The 22,178-nt window shown below is 38.0% G+C and overlaps 1 protein-coding gene across 5 annotated transcripts in view; it reads right to left on the reverse strand.

Annotated features, from left to right (window-relative positions):
- TNRC6A (trinucleotide repeat containing adaptor 6A) overlaps positions 1-22,178 on the reverse strand; it is a 97,269-nt gene that overhangs the window by 44,791 nt on the left and 30,300 nt on the right. For 4 of the 5 annotated variants that reach the window (XM_084882698.1, XM_084882696.1, XM_084882695.1 and 1 more), the window contains exon 4: positions 18,874-18,895. The exons of the other annotated variant lie outside the window; for it this stretch is intronic. In XM_084882698.1, coding sequence (XP_084738824.1) covers positions 18,874-18,895 — 22 coding nt within the window. The remainder of the gene's footprint in view (positions 1-18,873; positions 18,896-22,178) is intronic. 5 annotated transcript variants of the gene reach the window in all.

Consider the following 22,178-nt stretch of genomic DNA (forward strand, 5'->3'; position numbering starts at 1 on the left):
TAAATGGAGTCAAGAAAATAAAAATCAAACTTAAGGAATATACTTTGTAAAAATTGCTCCTGAGCCCTAACCGATTTCGCTCAGTGGCTGGAGCATCAGTCTGTGAACTGAAGGTTCCCAGGTTCGATTCAAGTCAAAGGGCACATGCCTGGGTTGCAGGCTTGATCGCCAAAAGGGGTGTGCAGAAAGCAGCCAATCAATGATTCTTTCTTATCATTGATATTTCTATCTCTCTCTCCCTCTTCTTTCCTCTTTGAAATCAATACAAATCTGTTTTTTGTTTTTTTGTTTTAAATTGCTCCTGAAACAAAACAATGCAGGGAAATTGTGGGTTGGGGAATGGGGATGGGGATGTAGAAACAGATACTACCAAGAAATGCTAACAAAATTTAAAGAAAGCAGCAGTAATATCAGATTTTTTAAATTAAAGGAGGAGAAAAGCATTATAAAGGCTAAGAAATATTCTGCACTTATTAAAAAGCCAATTAAAAAGATATAAATAGCTAAGTACTTTTATATGTCAAATCTTAGTCTCAAAATATATAAAACCAAATGGAGACAGATTAAGAAAAACTGAATAAAAGCAAAACAATATATTCTGAAAACAGATAATATAAAACCTTTTTGACAAGTACCCAAGAAACAGTAATAAAAAAGTACACACACAAGCTCTCTAAAGAAAACATCAACAAACTGCAAAAAGTAGAAGACAGATATTTCTGAATTACAATGCAATCACAGTAGAAACAATAAAACTAGCAAATAATATTGCCTTAAATAAATTTTGAGTTAAGTAGTAAGTACCAAAACTGCAGGATTATCAAGAAAATAACAGCGAAAACAACATACATAATTTTAAGATAGGACTAAACCAGTGCTCAAAGAAAAATTCATAGCCTTATTTTCAGCAAACAAGAATATAATGCATCCAACTCAAATTAAAAACAAATCAAAGGAAGCAGAAGGAAGGAATTAGTAAAGATAAAATAGAAATCGATGACTTTAAAAGTAAACCAGTAAGTCCAAGGCATGGTTCTATGGAAGAATAAACTACCAGTTAACCCGATTTTTAAAAATTTTAAATAGAGCCGAGACCGGTTTTGGCTCAATGGATAGAGCGTCGGCTTGGGGACTGAAGGGTCCCGGGTTCGATTCCGGTCAAGGGCATGTACCTTGGTTGCGGGCATATCCCCAGTAGGGGGTGTGCAAGAGGCAGCTGATCAATGACTCTCTCTCATCGATGTTTCTAACTCTCTATCTCTCTCCCTTCCTCTCTGTACAAAATCAATAAAATATATATTAAAAATAAATAAATAAATAAAAATTTTAAATAGAAAAAAAAAATTTTTTTTAATTGAAATATTTCTTTAAGTTCAACTCTATAAATAATTTGAAAAGCTAGCTGGAGGAGGGAAGCATTTAACACTGATCTCAGAAGAGGGAGAAGAAATACAGATTAATAAGCATAGAAGAAATTTATAAAATCACCAATCAGTACCAAGTGATTACAATGATCAATATAACCATACATTCCTTTTTCTTACTAGCATACTTTTAAGAAACAGCATAAGATGGAACATAAACATAACAGAGTTACCATAAGTCAGACAAAATTGTAGTACTCCCAAACAATGGGGGAGGGGGCCGACACAGATAGAAACAGTACTTGGAATATAAAATAAAATAAAAAGATAATTTCAAATTTAGAGACCTAGAAAGACAAGAAAGTACTATGTACAAGTACCCAAGAAACAGCCATAAAAAGCTCTCTCTCTCCCTCTCTCTCTCATATACACACACCATCTCTCTCTAAAGAAAGCACCAACAAATTGCAAAAAGTAGAAGACATTATTTCTGAATTTATTGAATCTAAGCCAATAAAACAGAAAGTACTGGTTCAAAAGACTGGCTGGATTCAAATTTTGGCTCTGTAATTTACTAGCTGCCTGACCATGATATGACTAAACCACTTATTTTGAGACTAAGGTTTGATATATAAAAGTACTTAGCTATTTATATGGGCAAGGTACTTAAACCACTCTGTATCTCTGCTTCCTCATCTGTAAAAATGAAAGTATTAATACCTACAAAATGTAGGGCTGTTGTGAGGCTTTAACAGATAATAGGTAAAACCACTAAGAATGGTGCTAGCACACGGTTAGAACTCACTAAAAGTTAGTGGTTACTGTTACCATTCTAGGTTAAGGAAAGGAGGAGAGATAAGGATGATCCCCCAAGTTGCCGGTCTGGAATCTGGGCAAACAGCGGTACCATTACCAAGATATGAAATAGAACACAAAAATTAAGTTTGGTACCTGGTTGGTTTGGCTCAGTGGGTAGAGCATCAACCTGTGGACTGGGGGTCCGAGCTTTGATTTAGGTCAAGGGCACATGCCTGTGTTGAGGGCTCGGTTCCCGGTGGAGGGTGTGCAGAAGGAAGCTAGTTGGTGATTCTCTCTCATCACTGATGTATGTTTTCTTTCCTTCCTCCCTCCCTCCCTCAAATCAATAATAAGAAAATTAAGTTTGGGAAGTATGTGAAAGAGAATGAGTTCAGTTTTTAAATATTAGGTTTGCTGATATTGTGAGATAGAAATTCTCAAACATTTTGGTCTCAAGAGCTCTTTACACTTTTAAAAGAACTTTTATGTGGGTTGCATCTATAGATATTTACCCTATCAGAAATTTAAAAATATCTAATGATTCATTTAAAAACAAACCCTTTACATATTAAAATAAATACATTTTTTAAGTAGCTATTTCCAAAACAAAAAGTTAGTGAGAAACTTGCATTGTTTTACATTTTTTAAATACCTGCTTAACTGAAGCCAGGTGGATTCCCACATTTCTTTTCAATTTATTGTGATATCCATATTACGTCGTCTCTAGAAAACTCTACTACTACTAATGAGGGAATAAGAGTGAACAGAACAGTCTGCCTATTATGAAAATAATTTTGACATTGTGGATCTCATGAAAGTTTCAAGCAGCCTCTCAATAAGTCTCAAACTCAGAAAACCATGCTACAGGATAATCATGTGTAGAATGCAACTGAATAGACAGTTCTAAAGTTCAGTGAAAATCTGAACTCAAAATACAGGTTTAGGATTCAGCATACAGCTAGAAAAGACCTAGTCACAAGCATTGTAGAATGAGAAGAAATGGCAAGACCTAAAGAATAGGTTCGGGGGAGAGGAGGGAAAGGGCAGAGGGTGGGGTGGGAACCGGGTGGAGGGGAGCTGGGGGGAGGGGAGGGGAGAAGAGGAACAACTGTAATAATCTGAGCAATAAAGCTTTATTTAAAAAAAATAATAATAAAGACAAAAAAAAAAAGAATAAGTTTGGCCCTGGCCAGTGTGCTAAGTGGTTAGAGCATTGGCCCATACACCAAAGAGTCTCAGGTTCAATCCTCAGCTCCATATTATGCTAAGTGAAATAAGTCAGAGAAAGATAAGTATCACATGATCTCACTCATATGTGGAATCAATTAACAAAATAAACTGATGAATGGAGTGGATCCAGAGACATGGAAACATGGAAAAGAGTGCAGAATTTTGGAGGGGAGCAGGGGAGAGAGGGTTCGCGGGAGGTAATCAACCAAAGATCTTGTATGCATATATGCATACCCATTGGACACAGACAGTGGGGTGGTGAATGCCTGGGTGGGGGGCAGAAGTGGGCTGGAAGGGGTCAATGGGAAAAAAGAGAGATAAAAGTAATACTTTCAACAATAAATATTATTTTTTTAAATTCTTAGCTCCAGTGCAGGTGCCATTTGGGAGGCAATCAACCACTATGTCTCTCTCACTTAGATGTCTCTACCCACCCTCTCCACTCTTAAAAAAATCAATGGAGGAAAAATATCCTCAGGTAAGGATTAAAAACAACAACAAAGGGAATAGGTTTGCATAGCAAACAGAGAAGCAAAGGCAAGAGTCAGTCCTGAGTGCCAGAAGGAAGGAAGAGAAGGTATTTATTTATTTCAGTAAACAGCCTCACCATCTACTGTTACTCAAGCTGGGATATCTTCCTCCCGTTCTATCACTAAATCTAGTCCATCAACAGGTAATTCAAGTGCATGCTCTGCCTCCAATGGCCCTGCTGTGATTTACTCTTAACAAAAACCCAACTGGTTTCCCCAGATCAAGTCTTGATTACACCCCGCCCCCAACCCACCACCCATACACACTTTCACCTCTTCCCACATCTCTCAGCCCCAAGTTTCCTAAATAATTAAAGTGCTTTAATCTAAAGATTTAATCTAAAGTTCTTAGCATGACCACTTTTCCAGATTCATATCCTGCTACATCCACAAACTACATTTCCTTCTCTTCCACACCAAACTCCTGCAATTCTGTAAAAGGCATCATGCTTTCTTCATACTATTCCTTTTGCCTAAAATGCCTGGTACCTTCCTTGCAAATCTTACCCTGCTCTCCTAGGAAACAAGCAATCTTGGAAGCATTTTATGACTGCTTGGCTCTCACAGAATTTAAGTATCCCTTAAACTGCCTGTGCCCCTAGGTGCCGTTTTCTTATTTCTCCTCCCGTTATCACAGGCATTTCCGACTCCCAGCACAGAAAATGCTTCGGAACTACTGTTTGAATGACAAAGGTAAGAACTGTCAGCATATCAAGGCGATTGAATCCAAAGAACAATACAGAACGGTGTTGAGGATGAAACATTGTAGAACACTGACATTCAAGAGGGGGAATAATTTCGAACCAGTAAATGAGAGGGAGGAAGAATGATCAATAGTAGAATGGGTAAGGCAATGATGGTAGCTGGTCAGTGTGCTGCTGAGTAACAGACCTCTGCTATAAATTAAGCCAGCATCAGCAGAAAATAAGTTCAGTCAACGTGGTTCTTAATGTGGAGAAATTCAATGTAACAACAAACTAATATTTTGAAAGAATTTCATTCATCTGGTATAAAATATACAGACTCACTAATAACTTTTATATTTTTTTCTTGTCATATTGTGAATTATCTTTTGCAAAATTTAAAGAGGCGAGCAAACTTTGACTTGTCCCAGAAAAGAAAAAAAATAATTGTTAAGAATGAAAGCGCCGAGACCGGTTTGGCTCAATGGATAGAGCGTCGGCTTGGGGACTGAAGGGTCCCGGGTTCGATTCCGGTCAAGGGCATGTACCTTGGTTGCGGGCATATCCCCAGTAGGGGGTGTGCAAGAGGCAGCTGATCGATGACTCTCTCTCATCGATGTTTCTAACTCTCTATCTCTCTCCCTTCCTCTCTGTACAAAATCAATAAAATATATTTAAAAAAAAAAAAAAAAATGAAAGCATTGCTCACTTAAACCAAAATTTTCCTTCAGTGCTCCAAATCAAGACTTCACACTTTGTGAAATAGTAAAATGAACCAATACTATAATTAGATTGTTAATATTTGCTACACTTATGCATTTTCTGATAACATTTCTTTTTTTTTTAAATATACATTTTATTGATTTTGTACAGAGAGGAAGGGAGAGAGATAGAGAGTTAGAAACATCGATGAGAGAGAGTCATCGATCAGCTGCCTCTTGGACACCCCCTACTGGGGATATGCCCGCAACCAAGGTACATGCCCTTGACCGGAATCGAACCCGGGACCTTTCAGTCCCCAAGCCGACGCTCTATCCATTGAGCCAAACCGGTTTCGGCATCTGATAACATTTCTTATGTAAAAAGATTCTATCATTCTGTAAATCTAAAAATTCTAAAAAAGTTTATTAATTGAAAAAAATAACGTAGTAATTGTCTTATGTTCAAGTAAAAGATAAACTGTTTACTACCCAAAGTTCTAAATATACCAGGTTCTAAATTTGTAGAAGCAAATTTTATTTATTGTTATTCACTAATTAAAAATATTTTAAACACTTTTCTAAGTCATTAAAGTTTTTAATCTTTTATTATTTTATTGACTATTAAGGTATGAAAATCCACATACATTATGTGATCTAATTCATTTTTTATTGGTTAAAGAATTACAAGTCTCCTTTTTCCCAGATTAACCCTCGCCCTGCCACTCCCACCCCTGAGGGCAGGCCCCCACTGCCCGTGTCTGTGTTCACTGTTGCATGCATACAAGTCCTTTGGGTGATCTCTAACCTCCCCCACCCTGCATTCTCCCCAAGGTTGGACAGTCTGTTCAGTGTCACCTTGTCTCTGGATCCATTTTTGTTCATTGGTTTATGTTGATCATTATATCCCACATATGAGTGAGATCATGTGATATTTATCTTTCTCTGACTGGCTTATTTTGCTTAGCATAACATTCTTCAGTTTCATCCATGCTGTTTTAAATAGTAGGAATTCCTTTTTTTTACAGCAGCGTAGAATTCCACTGTGTAGATGTACCATCGTTTTCTAACCTACTCATCTGCTGATGGGCACTTAGGCTGTTTCCAAACCTTAGCTATTGTAAATTAGGTGCTATGAACATAGGGGTGCATATGTCCTTTCTGATTGGTGTTCCTGATTTCTTGGGATATAGTTCTAGAAGTGCGATTACTGAGTCAAATGAGAGTTCCATTTTTAACTTTTTGAAGTAACTCCATACTGTTCAATTAAAATTATTTTAAATTAATACTTTTCTAAGTCATTAGAGTAAGTTTTTAATAATGCATTTTAGTATATTTATTTTATTTTTTTATGTTGACTTTCCAGTTGTGTTTTTTTTTCCTTCATTTTTTTATTAAGGTATTATATGTGTACATACCTTACCAACCCCCCCCCACCCCACTCCCATACATGCCCTCCCTCCCCAGAGTTTTGCATACATTGGTTATGCTTATATGCATGCATACAAGTCCTTCGGTTGATCTCTTATCTCCCCCAGATCTCCCTACCCTCCCTGCTGTAATTTGACAGTCTGATTATTTCTTTACTGTCTCTGTATCTATCTTTTTGTTCATCAGTTTATAATGTTCCCTATTATCCATAAATGAGTGAAATCATGTGGTGTTTTTCTTTCATTGACTGGCTTATTTCACTCCAATTCCATCCAGGTTTAGTATATTTATTTGAAAAAATAGTAAATAAATGGCCCTCTCTCTGGCTCTCTGTAAGTTTAATAGAAACAAGAGTTTAAATATGAACCAGCCAGCAATCATCTTGGATTACTTGCAAAGTCCCCAAAACATCAATCACCAGGCCTTTGTACTCAAGACCTTCCTTTATTCTTATTCTTCTAAAGTCTACAATTTAGCTTTGAATAATAGTTTTCATACTGGCTATATTGTAAATCTTCAGAAATTATTTGAATATATTGATTTGCATCTGAATCCTTAAAAGGGCTGGAACAGTTAAAATGTTAGCTGCTAAAAGTATATTTAATAAACATTTGGAGAATAGACTGCTTTTTAAAATTTATATTCACCTAGAATTTCTATTTTTATCTTACATTACATAGGAAAAACAAAACTATCAAGTTAAGCTCTTAGAAGACAAGATGATATGTACTAATTAAAGCAACTCAGAAAATATTCTCACATAAGAGCAACAATGTAAGATTTGCTTAAGAATCTTTTATATTTAAGAAAAATTTCCTGCCTTCTCAATCAATGAGATTAGGCATAATAGATAAAATAAAGCAAAATTTCTACACTGTCAGCAAGAAATACCTGGTTCTAAAGCACATATCTTGTTTAAGAGTTGGAGGACACTGCATAATATTCAGAATATGGTATTTCCAAGATCTTTGGTTAACCTGTCCATTAAATCTTATCCAAACATGAGATTCAGAAAAGTTGGATAATGAAAAATGGATTTTTCAGACAGAGGAACATGCTTTAAAAAAAAAAAAATTTTTAAAAGTTAGCCTTAGCCAGTTTGGCTCGGTGGATAGAGCGTAGACCTGCGGACTGAAGGGTCCCAGGTTCGATTTTGGTCAAAGGCATGTACCTTGGTTGCATGCACATCCCCAGTGGGGGCTGTGCAGGAGGCAGCTGATTGATGCTTTTCTCTCATCGATGTTTCTAAATATCTCTCTTCCTTCCTCTCTGTAAAAATCAATAAAATATATATTTTTTAAAAGTTAGACATTTCTGAAAGTCTCTTTCATAATTTACAATTCTAGAAATTATCCCCCAAACTTGTTTCAGAAGTGCTATGGTCAGTTGTTAATAAAACAGATTTCATAGCCTCACAGATTTATCAAATCAGAATGTTTGTTTTTTAATTCATCATGTGGTTCTTTCTCATGTCTAAGTAAATTTAAAAAGTTCTTCTAGTAGAATCGTAGCATTATGTCAAACACTTCTGACCTCTATTTGTGACTCAAAAAAAAAAAGACCTAACCATCAACTAGAAGTTTGTAACAAGAATAAGAAAAACGTTCCAAACACACTAAAATAAAATAAAGTTTAAGAAGGGTTGCAAAAGTTATACAGAAAAGTATTTATCATGAATCACTGAAGACACAAATCATTTAACAAATATAGGATGGTTAACTGATTTTTTTTAAATAGAAAAAGTTCCAAATATTTAAAAATAAAGTTTTGATAAATTAAATATATACAAATTAAGCTTTAAGAAAACACAGGCCAAAATTGTACTGAATATGGGGGGAAAAGGTAGATTTTTTAATGTTTTTTTTTCCAACCTAAGAGTAAAAAAGAGAAACAAGAAAAATTAAGTTTGAACAAATAAAATCATGAGTACATTTTATTTTTTCAAGGGTTATGTGTTTATTCCAAAGTAAAGGGCAAACTGAAAAATAAGTTAAAGGGATGCATTCTCTCCCTCCCATTGCCCACCTGTTTTCCCCAAATGAAGGAAAGGAGGGGCTATTTTGGTTAAGGCTGTTACGCCTGACACAGGGAAGCCTTCAACAGAGTCACTGGAGTTCAGGACTGGAGTTCCAGCTAAGACCATAACTCCTGCAGGCCATTTAGAGTCCACAATAGCATTTGGTCTGTCCCTGCCAAGGCATTAGGGGTGAGTTAATTAAATGTTTGACCTAATATAGCAGCCTAATTCTTATGTTGATAATTTTGTATATAGCCCACAAATGATATAAATATCCAAATGCCCTTTGGCAGAAAAAAGGTTCCCAACCCCTGCATAACTTATTAATTTTGCTTTACTTCTTCTGAACATATATTTGCATCTTCTGTGTATGTATCCCTTACAGTGTCTGTTACTAGGCAAAAGTTAGATATTTCTACCTGGGATCCCAACCTCAGAACAACTTCAAACATATATTGTAATCCATAATTTTGAAAATATCTGCAATAAATACATCAGCTGGAGTGCTAATAAGCTTCGTATACAATGAGTTCATGTAAATTGATAACAAAAACTCTAGGCCCAAGAGGCAAATGGGTAAAAAACAAGAATGGTTAATTTAAAAAAAGGAAAAAAAGTACACACAATTAAACATGTAATATCCCATTTTGCCAATACACAAGTAAATATAAATCAAGGCAATAATATACCAATCTTGGCCTACCAAGCTCACAAGGACATTATGTCCCTCCTGTTCTCGTGATACAAGACATATTTCCTGCACTCTGACAGAGACGGCCCTATGACTCACCGCGCAAGAATGGGCTCTACTTTAATGAGAGGAAAAAGCAAGTCATATTGTGGGTGAGGATGAACTTGGAAATGATGGGAAACTACTTATATGTTGTTTTAAGGGGCTAAAAGGTTGCTAGGATACTGCAAACTATAGTGGTGGAAATTAAAATGTACTAAGTATCAGCTGATGTCAGACAATATAATTGGTATCTCTTTACCCTCATCATGATTCTATAAATTTGAAGTATTATTTCCATTTTACAGATTAGGCAGCTAAAGCTCAGAAAAGACTGCCCATGATAAAACATCTACAACTGAAATGCAACACCAAATCTGACCATCAGTCCAATGTTCCTTCTAGTATAAATTAAGTTTCATCTTACTTGTAAAAGCAAAATTAAACTCTCCAAGAATAAGGGAATGACTAAGTATATGGCACAGTCATCTTGGTACAAGATGCATTTTTAATAAAATATCTATTCCATACTCAGCATCTACTACCCTCTGGGTTCTGAGATCTATGTTATATCATTTCATTCCCACAATATGAAATTGCCTGGATTATTTCCTTTTAACAGAGTCAAACTGAGGATTAGAGGTTAAGGAACTTGCCCAAGTCCCAGAAATAAGAACTACAAAGAAAATATTCAAATTCAAGTCTATTTGACTCAGAAGTTTGAACTTTTAACCACTATGCTAAAATTCCAGGATTATCTTCAGTAGATTTAATGCTTTCTACTTCTAGCCAAATGTTGCCTGTAAGTACAGTAGTAGCCCCCACCTTATCTCCGTTTTCACTTCTCCCAGTTTCAGTTACCTCAGTCAACCATGGTCCTATTTATATGGAAAATTCAAAAAAAAAAATCAGTTTTAAATTGCCTGTCATTATTCTGAAGATCTCACTTCATCTCATCACGTAGGTATTGTATTACAAGTGTGAGTGCAGTACAGTAAGATACTTTAAAAGAAACCATATTCACCTAACTTTTATCACAGTGTAGTGCTAAAATTTTTCTATTTTATTATTTTTGTTAACCTCATCTAGTGTCTAATTTATAAATTAAACTTTACCACAGGTACATATATATAAGAAAAACATACTATATATAGGGTTCAGTCCTCTCCGAGGCTTCAGGCACCCACTAGGGGTCTTCATACATGTCCCTTGTGGATAAGGGGGAATGCCTGCCCTGTTTTATCATGCACATTTTTGCTAAGGATGCAGCACTGAGAGCTCTCAAGACGAATCCTGAGGCACAGCTGCTACTCTTACTGAAACCGAATGAAAGGGCAAATTATGACATACAGTCTTTTTTCCTAGTCTTGTGCTTCCTCTTACCTGGTTATAACAGATAAAGCTATTCTTGCTAATCCATCCTGATTTCTACTCCAATATTTAAACCAGAAGACTCCTGATTTGTTTTCTTTGAAACTGAAGACCTATTGTGCCAAGGTAGAATCTTGGGACTCAGGACACAATTTCAGAATGCTCCCACAAGCCTCCAAGTATGGGTTCATTAATACCTGAATCATGTGTTAAACAATAATTTTAAAACTGTTTCTTGTACTCGATAACAGCCCCGCAGATACTATTTTCTATGTACATTATGTGAACAAGGTTAGGCAATGTGCTCCAAGTCATAACCTATCTGTGCCTTTTATCTCCTAAATCTATGTAGTAAAGGAATCCTTTGTCAAGTCACCCAACTTCCTAAATTTCCTTATTGTAGGAGCCTTTGTGGATAAAGTGGGTGGTAAGCTGAGTTGCCAGGCCCATGTATTTACCTTTACTAAACTAAAACAAAGGCGAGAATAGAAAGGCAGCGGGGACGAGGACTTGGGTTTGTTGTTCATGTGCAATAGTGCATGGAACAGGGTTGGCACAAAATAAATATTTCATAAATGTTGAAGAAAACTGGTACTTTCTGGATCCTAAGTTTGGGGTAGTGAATTAGTACAAAATTATTTTTCATTTTTGTTTCCCAAGACCTCATGAGATTATGAAACATGGCTGTTACTGGCAGTGACAATTGGTTGGGCGTTGTCCCACGCACTGAAAGGTTGCCGGTTCAATTTCCAGCTAGGACACATGCCCAGGTTTTGGCTTGAACTCCAGTAGGGTGCATGTAGGAGGCAGCTGATAAATATTTTGCTCTGAATTAATGTTTCTTTCCCTCTCTCGACCCCTCCCTTCTTCTCTCTAAAATCAATTTGAAAAAATCTTTTATTAAAAAAGGGAAAAGGTAAAGAAATACATTTTTTTAATAATGAGAGGGGGGCAACTTAAACATTTTCTTCCTTGGACTGAGTCATCTCAGTAGTATGTATTCCAATAGTTATACTGCGTCATATAACTTTATCAGCAATAAACATCTAGAAAGGAACTATTGCCCAAGCCCATCAGAAGTTGCTTTCTTATCCTTTTGAAGAATGAATGAAATGGAGGCGCTATGATTATTATTATTATTATTATTTATTTATTTATTTATTGGTCAAAAGTCTCTTTACACCTTCCTTAGAATTGGAGCAAGGCGTTTCACACTCAACTAGCACTCGGGTTTTGCTCTATACAGTATAAATTTTTTCTGCACAGGGGCCTGAAGCATGGAGAAAGCTGTTAGAATCAGTTTTTTGCTTGGTCCTCAAAACTCTATTCCTTTTCATCAACATTCAAAGGTGCAAGAAACAATTTAAGAGTTTTTTCCTAACAATTCCTGAAAAGCCAAACCATCTCACACATGGCAAAGTTGTCAAATCCTCCCTGGTTCATAAAATTATGCTAGTGATACAATTCTTTATTTATCTGTGATGAATCAGAAGGGAAACACTACAAAACCTAAGATCTTTCTGGAATATTTTTAAAAGATGCCTTGTTTTAGTTCATTTGTTGAATATTATTAAAACACTAGAGGCCCGGTGCACAAAAATTCATGCACTGGCGGGTGCGGGTGTGTGTGTGTGTGTGTGTGTGTGTGTGTGTGTGTGTGTGTGAAGACCCTCAGCCTGGCCTGTGCCCTCTTGTAGACCAGGAGCCCTCAGGGGATGTCCGACTGACGGCTTACACCCACGGGGAGCAGTCTGGCCTCCCTCTGTGGGAGGCAACAGGTGGGTCAATTGGGGAACAGCACAGGCTGACAAGTGGCTAGGTCCACCCCGATCGCCCCTTCACCACCGGTTGCTGCCACCGCCCCGATGGCCGTTCTCTCCCTCTGCCTACTGGCACCTGCCTTGGCTGGCCTGGCGCCACCTGCTCACTGGCCCTGCCCCCCTCTGACCAGTCATTTTGCTGTTTGGTTGATTTGCATATTCAGCTTTTATTATATAGGACTAGTGGCCCATTGCACGAAATTTGTGCATGGGGTGTGTATGTGTATGTTTGTGTGTGTATGTGTGTGTGTATCAGCCTGGGCTGCACTCTCTCCAATCTGGGACCCCTCTCGCAATCTGGGACCGCTGGCTCACCTGCCTGCCTCACCTGCTCACCTATCTGTCTGCCTGATGCCACTAACCACTCTGCCTATTCACCCCCAACTGCCCTCCCTGGCTGGCCTGAAGGCCACAACTGCCCTCCCTGGCCGGTCTCCCAGTCTAATTGGCATATTACCCTTTTATTAGTATAGTAGATGGGCAATGGTGTAACCTTCCAATTTTCCCCTCCATTAAACTACAGGGTTGTTTTCAAAGAAAAAGAAACAGTAAAGCCCAGTAGAGTTCGTTACTTAACTTTTCCTTGGCCATTACTTTACCTATAAATGGTGATACTATTATTGCTGGAGGGAATAAATGCAGATGTATACCATTTCTAGTACACATTGATGAAGCCCCATCGTACTTTAGTTGTTAAACATCCAATGCACAAATCTCAGAATTCCCAGCCTGCTGCTGTGGCCCCTCCCCTGGTTCCCAAATACTTCCCAATAAAAAGGATTACTCCTTTATTTTTATTTATTTCAGAGAGGAAGGGAAAGGGAGAGAGAGAGACATCAATGCTGAGAGAGAATCACTGTTTGCCTGCCTCCTGCATGCCCCCTACTGGAGATTGAGCCTACAACCTGGACATGTGCTCTTAACTGAATCAAACCCAGGACTCTTCAATCCACAGGCCGACACTCTATCCACTGAGCCAAACCAGCTAAGACAAAAAGGATTACTCTTAAGACATTAAGCTGTAGGACTCTGTTCCAGGACATATTCTGAATCAATGGTACCCATTTGTTTACTGTTTTTAATGTTTTAAAATTTATTTTAGAGAGAAAAAGGGGGTCGGGGGAGGAAGAGAGGGGAGGGCAAAGGAAGGGAGGAGAGGAGAGAAGCAAAAGAAAAACATGGATCGGTTGTCTTCTGAATGTGCCCTGACCAGGATTCAAACCCGCTACCTTTTGGTGCACAGGATGATGCTCCAACCAACCAACCAACCAACCACCGGCCAGGGCCCATTTGTTATTAGTAATTAAATTTTTAGAATATTTTCCTTAACTAAATGGAGTATATAAATAAAGCACAGTGAAATGCACACAGTAAATACGCAGTTAGATGTCAGGATGTCTCCAAAATGATTTGACATGTATTTTGATCACTTCCTAGATCAACAGTTTTGAGCAATAGGATTGAGTGATTTTAAAAAAATTGTAAGGGTAGAACTGAGTAAGAATAATGGTTTCCAACTGTGGCAAAAACAAAAATGTGTTTTAAATATTGATTCAATTTTCATGAGTTTTTAATCCAGAATGAGAACAGCAGTAATAAACTATGCTTCCCCATGTGACCACCAGAAAACAAAACAAATCTGTTTTCCTCTATTCCTTCTTCCATCCCAGGTTCCCCACTCCTCCTTTCAGGGGCTCTGAGTTTGTTTGTCCCTGAAATATAGCTTGCTTATGAGGTCACCTAAAGCAAGCACTGGAATGATAGATTCATAGGTAGAGAGATAGACAACTAAATATTAGCTGTTAAAAATTATCAGTGTATTTTCTTTTTACATAGATCTGCATGTATGTTTAGAAGAGGAAGGGCGGGAGAGAGAAAAAAATAGACTGGGAGATCCAACCCACAGCCTGGGCATGTGCCCTGAATGGGAATGGAACCTGCCACCTTTTAGTGCATGGGACTACACTATAACCAGCTGAGCCACATCAGCAGAGGCAGCAGTGTGTGTTCTTTTGTAAGGAATGTACAACCAGCATGCTTCCAAAATAAGAACTAAAAACCTGTTGGTTTGTTTTTAAATGACCTTTATTCTTCCCCAGGTTTCCAAGGACAGTCTGAATTCCCAGCCTGCTGCTGTGGCACCTCTCTGGATCCCAAACATTCCCCAAAATTCAATAAAAAGGATTACTCCTTTTTTAATTTCAGATGGAGAGGGGGAGGGAGAGAGAGAGAAACATCAATGATGAAAGAGAATCAGTGCTGGCTGTCTCTTACATGCCCCCTGCTGGATATTGAGCCCGCAACCCAGGCATGTGCCCTACATGATAAAGGCCAGAGGGCATGTTATAAGTTTATCCATCTATTCCTATACCTCCACTGTAAATTTTTCAACACTTCACTCCCCTCCTGTTTCAAGGAAATAATCATAATATACAATTTTTAAAAATTGTTATTTATTGATTTGAGGGGTGGGAAAGAGAGGGAGAGAGGGAATGAGGGAGCAATGGGGAAAACATGGATTTGTTGTTCCACTTATTTATGAATTAATTATTTGATTCTTGTATGTGCCCTGACTAGGGATTGAACCTGGCAACCTTGGCACATCGGGAAGACGCTCTAAAAACTGATCTACACGGCCAGGACCATAACATATATATATATTTATTTAAATATTTCTAATAGTCAAACATTCAACTATTCATGCTCTTTACCGTTTTCTACAAGGTAAAAATAAAACGTTTAAGAATTTCATTGCCACTCATACTAGTCCATGTTTTTATTAGGTGAATCATGTATTCATTGCACCAAGAAATAAACATCTACTTATCTACACATAAGAAAGCTGGTCAAGAATTTAATTTATGACGCTTGACAAAAATCCAACTTTCGTATAAACAGCTGAACCACTGAGTGGCAGCAACATCAGTGGGTGTTACTTAACTGAAAATGGCAGCAGCCTTGGGAAGAACCAGCTCATTACCGCAGAATCCCACAGGGGTGCTGCAGCTAACTAGTAATGCTCAGTTTGACTCTCAACTATCAAGAAGGCTCTAGAGCACATGTGTCAAACACAAGGCCCGCGGGCCAAATCCAGCCCGCCAGGCCTTGCAATGTGGCCTGCACCGCGCTGTCATCACTGCACTCCGCTGTCAGTTTATGACATTGTCAGTTTATGACTGTTCAGTAAACCATTCGGCCCGCGATTTAGGCTGGATTTTATATTTTGGCCCCTTCTCTGATTGAGTTCGACACCCCTACTCTAGAGCTATGCAGACCAATAAAATTAAAATTCTGCCCCTCGGCCACATTTCAAGGGCTCAGTAGCCACATGTGACTAAGCTTGGGCTTTATATAGACTTTCTAATACAGAAAGTCAAAAAAATGATGCTGACAGTAAAAACTGCAATTTTGGGGGGGGGGGGGGGGGAGTGTCTCCTGTTTTTTTAATGCTGGCAATAAAAAATGTAAAGGATAATAATACAAACACTCTATGGAGACCAGAGGAGTCTGGGAAAACATGACAACTACATGTGTCATGCATCTTGTATTGGATCCCAGAACAGAAAGACATTAATGAAAGAAATGGAGAAATCTAAATCAAGTGTGGAGTTCAGTTAGTACCACTGCCGGTTTCTTATTATAGTTTTGACAAATATACCACGGAAATGGAAGATGTCAATAATTGAAAAACTGGGTGAGGTGTATATGGGGAACTCTCTGTAGTATCTTCTCAACTTTTCTGTAAATCACAAATTATCCCAAAATAGAGAATTTAGCAAAGACCACCAGCAACTATGGGCCAAACCTGTCCCACGAGTTTCCAGCCAGTAGTCTCTAATTCCCAAACCATAAGCACCATATAGGCATTACACAGAGCACAAAGGTCAGCAATACACCTGCATGAATCCGAACAAACATGACCAATTATGAAGGTAGCTGCTGTCAATGTAAGGATGAGTGAGTAAAAGAACAGGCAAAACAACATACTGCATTCTGAAGCCTGACATTCTCAGGAGATTCAAACCTGTTCATATTTGATGTATGGATCTAAAACGATGACTCATATTTGGAAAGGATGAAACAATAGGTACCGAAAGGTTATGTTGGAGAAACAAGTATCTATGGGATATCCAGTCAAAAATCCAAGAGAGAACGTAACCCAGTGCCCCTAAGTTAAGACACAGCATCGCATCCTAAGAAATCAGAAAAGGAGGAACGAATGGCAGTTGGGGCGATCGATTTAAAGATAAACTCTGAGACGTTAGAAAGGCTAAAAGGCATCCTTGGCCGAGAAGACTGCTCTGAAAAGTGTAAGGGAGTGATGGAAGCAGGTTGGTCAGACCATGGGAAGTCAGATTAAAGAGGGCCTTGAGAGCCAACCAGAGGAGTCTGGTCTTCAAGCAAAGAGCAAGGGACAACTTACGAGTGGTGTGAGGAAAGTGGAGTTTTAAGAAAATTTGCTCACATTCCTACTAAAGTAATGTGACAACTGTTCCTCCCAGGATCATTCTACATCCCTGCAACGTTCTGACATCCAGGTTCAAAGCCACGTATCACCTTCAAGCCTTCTGATGTCACCAGTTGTTGTTTATGCCTCACAATCTGTCATCCATCCTCCACCCCGACTGCCAAGACCACAGCTGAGATCTTCGTTACCTTTTCTACACCTTCTCTACCCTCTGGTACTGCTTTTATTGGTGACGCTGAACACTAGTGACAAAGAGATGTTCCTACAGCACAGCTTATGACCATGACCTCTAAATGCAGAAACCTTTGCTGGCTCTCCACTCTCTAGCCAGCATAAGCACTTGTCTGCCTATCTCCAGGCCTATATTCTGCCATTTCCCAACACCCCTATAATCACTCCCTAAATATCCCCTTGTCCACCTGCCTCCTCTGCTCCGAGTGCCTTTCTTTTTCTCAGCTCCATCTTTTAGCCAACACTCTCCACCAATGACTGAAAGCTTTAAAGATGGAACAAAAAACACCAACCATGCCACTCCTCTTAAACTCTCCAGTGCCTCCTAGCTGCCTATAAAGGTCCCATCTTGGTACACACAGGATATGAAGCTCTCTTTTACCTGACCCCTACCTCTCTCTTCAGAGAAAGCCTTCCAACCTGTCCACTTATCACTGGGTATTTAATGTTCTAGAAATTCCACCACTATGCATAGTATCACATTGTTGCCTATCTCTTGCCTTCATCATGCTGATCCCTCTGCCTTTTCATTCCTTTTTTTTTTTTTTTGGACTGGCTCCTTTATCTTTTAAGAGTCATAATCTCAAGGTCTTCCTCAAGGAGGCCTTCCTTAATCCACTGTGTTAAGCTAATTATTACCCCTCTAGACTCCAGGACAACTCAGACATTTTTACTTTAACCAAATCACATCATATCATATATCGTGTTTGGGTATGCCCTTTTATTGCCACTTTCTCCAATAAGATATAAGCTAAAAATAGTTTTTGTTTCCTCTTCTACAACTGTACCTAATAAATGCAACCTTCACCAATGCTGACCTCAAATTAAAATAGGCAATACTGATTGTTTATCAACCAAATGCACAGATCATACTTTTGCTACAGCTCAAAGTAAAAATTCAGAATCTTTAGGCTTAATAAGTTCAGCATCTGAAAGCCCTACACATTTCATTAGCAAGTAAATCAACTCCTGGGAGGATGAAGAATTCCTGATTTAGGATCTGAGAGGAAGTCAGATCTTGTTACCTTACCTCCCTCAAGTCTTTTGCCTGCTCTGTACCAGGAGCTGTTCAGCCTGGTACAAATGACAGTAAGGGTAGCAATCTCCTATCTTCAGTGATAACACAGAGTGGATGGCAGGTCTGCTACAGGAAGGAGTGGGGCCCAGTGTATACAGAGAACAAGAAACAAACGGGACGAGGTGTGTCCTAGAGGTAGCCCCAGAGAGGACTTCTGATGGAAGACAGAAGCAAAGGCACCTGCGCTCACATACTAAACCAAGGAAGTTTGTTAGGAAGAGACAGCTGTAAAACAGTCCTGAGGCAGTTTATTCTAAAAGTGGAATAGCCATCACAATAAAACACAAACCCAAAGGGTAACTCCCAGGTGATGCCTCTGAAGAAGTCTGCCCCCACCCTTCTGATTCTTTCATTCGTGTCTCTCTCCCACCCTAGAGGTGAATAAAAACAAAATAAAAAAGAATAAAAATAGCTTTAAACGTACCTTTGATTTTTTGTTCAGTGGCCTAAAATAAAAACAAATAAAAAACAATGTAAATATGAAACTGAAAGAAATGGATTGTTATGATAAAATGTTAATAGATTACTATTATATAAGACATATACACTTTTATAAGGAATTTGTCATTTAGGTGAAATACATTGGAAAAGATATGCAAAGACAGCATGCTTTTCCCAGAGATGTGCCCGATTGTCTCTGATACAATGTTTATTAATAAAATTTTAAAAAATGTTTCTGTAGATGCAACACAGAGAAGACACTATGACAATGTACAATAAAAAATGGGACTGCATTTATCACTTAATTTTTAAATGATTTTTATATAATCATCACCTTTCCATTAATGCATCTAATTAGGTCTGCACGTTTAAATGGCATAAAAAATTGTTTTCAAATGATAAAAAATGAACTTAAGTTTTCTGAAAGAAAAGTTGAAGATAACACTTAGGCAAATTAGTAATAATTAAGCTGCTATTACAGTTAAACATAGTTATCTTTTGAGTATTTTTGATTGGGAAAAATTTTCAAATACATGTCACTTCTGACATATCTGACAATTCATTAAAATATCCATGTTCAGAAGGTAAACTCACATGGACATGAGCCTTGCTTTCCATGCCAACCCTAACCCTACTTCCCCTGTCTGTGACACAGAGGGAGGGGGCTCTGGCACTATACAGATTCCTTACCGTGGCTCAAAAGAGAGAACTGATTATACACAGAGGCCACAGCAAAAATCAACTTTTTTAAAAAAATTAAGACCAATTGTATGGGAGTCCTAAAAATAAAAGCTACAAGGACAGGCAGGAAATCAAGGAAAGACTGAACTGTAACGGATAACCAGAAATTACTTCCAAGTTAAGTATTTCTTAACTGCCTGCCATGGGTTTGATTTGATAATTCACATTTGCTTTGTCATATAAAATTACTATTAACAAAAATACCAATTTTTAACCATATCATTATAGAGTTATATGGTAAAGAACTATATGGCAATTACCTTAATATTGAAGACACACCAAACATTATCTTTCTCCCCGGAGAACCAGAATCAGTCCAGGTTTTGACGTGCTTTACCAAGTTTTAGAGCATTAGTGATATGTTAAATAATGGAGGCCCATCTTTTACTATATATGGATCAAATATTTTTAAAAAATTGATGGAAAGACAATGGCAAAAGATGAGCCAATAAGCATGAACACTTAATTTATTTCTGGAGAAACTGTTTTAAAAATCTAGCAGTAGTAAAACAGTCTTATTAGAGAGAACTCGGTGTATAAACGCCTTGAAGTATCGAAGTGTCACATCAAACAATAACATACATAGCTTTCTAAAGCCAATAATTTAGCATAAAAGTATTTTACAAGTTGAAAATCTTTTTTTAACTCTTCCATAATTTACTTTCAAAGAAAACTAAGTTACAGGACATAGAACCATGACCACATTACTAAATCCTAGATATACAGTGCTGCTCCTCTAGACCTTACAACATAAAGGACACCTCGTCTGCAATCCTTTGGAACAGCTCCATGTTGCTTCTGAACAATGACCAATCTCATTCCGCTGCCTGTCATCTATAGAGAATAGCAACAGAGACACCTGAAGGTGTGTGCCCATCAGAGCACTGATTAATATAAGTGAAGAAATCTAAGTCATGGAGTCCAAGCACTCCTAACTGACGAGGAGAAAATGGAACCGATTTTTGTGGTATGAGGGTAAAATGATTTAACTCAAATATAGTGCTTAGGCAGTGTCTGGCACTTAAAAGATTATCAGCAGCCACTGCTACCAGTCCTTTCTCTCATATTTGCAAATAACCTGACTCCCAGTCCCCAATGTCTTGCTTTTTTCTTTCTAGTCATCTACAATGTCTTAACAATGCCAGGTATTAGAATAAGGAAATAACAGTTCAATTCACTTGTTTTAAATAAGATAATTTTTTGTAAGGGAACTTTTCTATAATTTCCCCAGTTTAGAACCGAGGACTGCTGAACTAAAATGAGTCCAAAAAGAAAAAAAAGGAAAAAGGGAATAGTCAGGTGCCGCTTAACAATGGGGCTCCATTCTGAGATGTGTGATCACAAAGGCATTTACACTAACCTAGAAGGAATAGCTTACTGCACACCTAGGCTGTATGGTATAACCTACTGCTTTGCAGAAGACGAAAAGTAACTTTTCCTCTACCCTCTGGGTTCTTAACTGAGACATCTGTAATAAATGACAAATTAATAGAAGAAAAGCAAAATAGTTTAATGGCACATATACCTCCTGGATTCATGGGAGAATATCCAGGAAAACTAGGTCTCATCAAAATAACTGGACCCACCACCTTAAATACCATCTTCAGTAAACATGGAAGATGCTGGGGTTGGAGGGAGTCAGTGATGAAGGAAGGTCCCAGGAATTGCACAGTAACCAGGGTAAGGTGGTTATGTAGGTTTGTCATTATCTTCTCCATTGATAAGAGTTTCTAGAGATGAGGTCATCCCCTCTTCCTCATACAGGCAGGGAGACACACACCCCGGCAAATGTAGATTTCCCTTACAATGCAGATGTCTGTAACTTCAGTTGGTTTTCAGAATTTCTCCCACATCTGCTGTTTCTTAAAATAAACCAGCCTAAAATAATCCTAATGCCAAAGAGACATATTTAGGGATGACATGTTCTATACCCCCACAGCTTCTAGACTACGAACCTATACCACATGCTACAGTGCTTTTGTGCACTGTACCATGCTACAACCACGTCACTAGGAGATAGGAATTTTCAGCTCCGGTGTAATCTTATGGGACCACTGTTGTATATGCAGTCAGTGCATCATTATGCAGCATCTGACTGTAGGAAGCTAAAATAAGAGGCAGGACCGTAAGGGGATGCCCTAGATGAGTGAAATGCTTAACCTAGCTTACTGAAAAAAGAAACAAAACAAAACCACCCTGCTACTTACACTGCTGAATATGATCCCCAGTCTCAAACAAAATAGTCTTTGGGAGACATGAAAATAAACACTGAAATTTTAAAAGAGAATCAAGTCTCATTTATATTCATTTGAATCCATAAAGCCTATAAAAGTCCCTTCAGCTTTTAATATAGTAACAAAACTGTCTCAATTAAAATAAGATCCCATACTCTGGTTTCTCTTCAGATCGCATAAATCTTTCGCCTTTTTAAAATAAGATCCCAATTTGTATTGTTGCATCCTTCCAGCCCTCAACAATAAAATGTTTTCTAGGAACTACAATTACAAACTTAAAGTAAAGATTATACAAAAGTTATCCCTTCTATAA

This window comes from Pipistrellus hanaki (assembly GCF_964339955.1).
Source record: "Pipistrellus hanaki genome assembly, chromosome: 4".
In the NCBI taxonomy this organism is placed as follows: domain Eukaryota; kingdom Metazoa; phylum Chordata; class Mammalia; order Chiroptera; family Vespertilionidae; genus Pipistrellus; species Pipistrellus hanaki.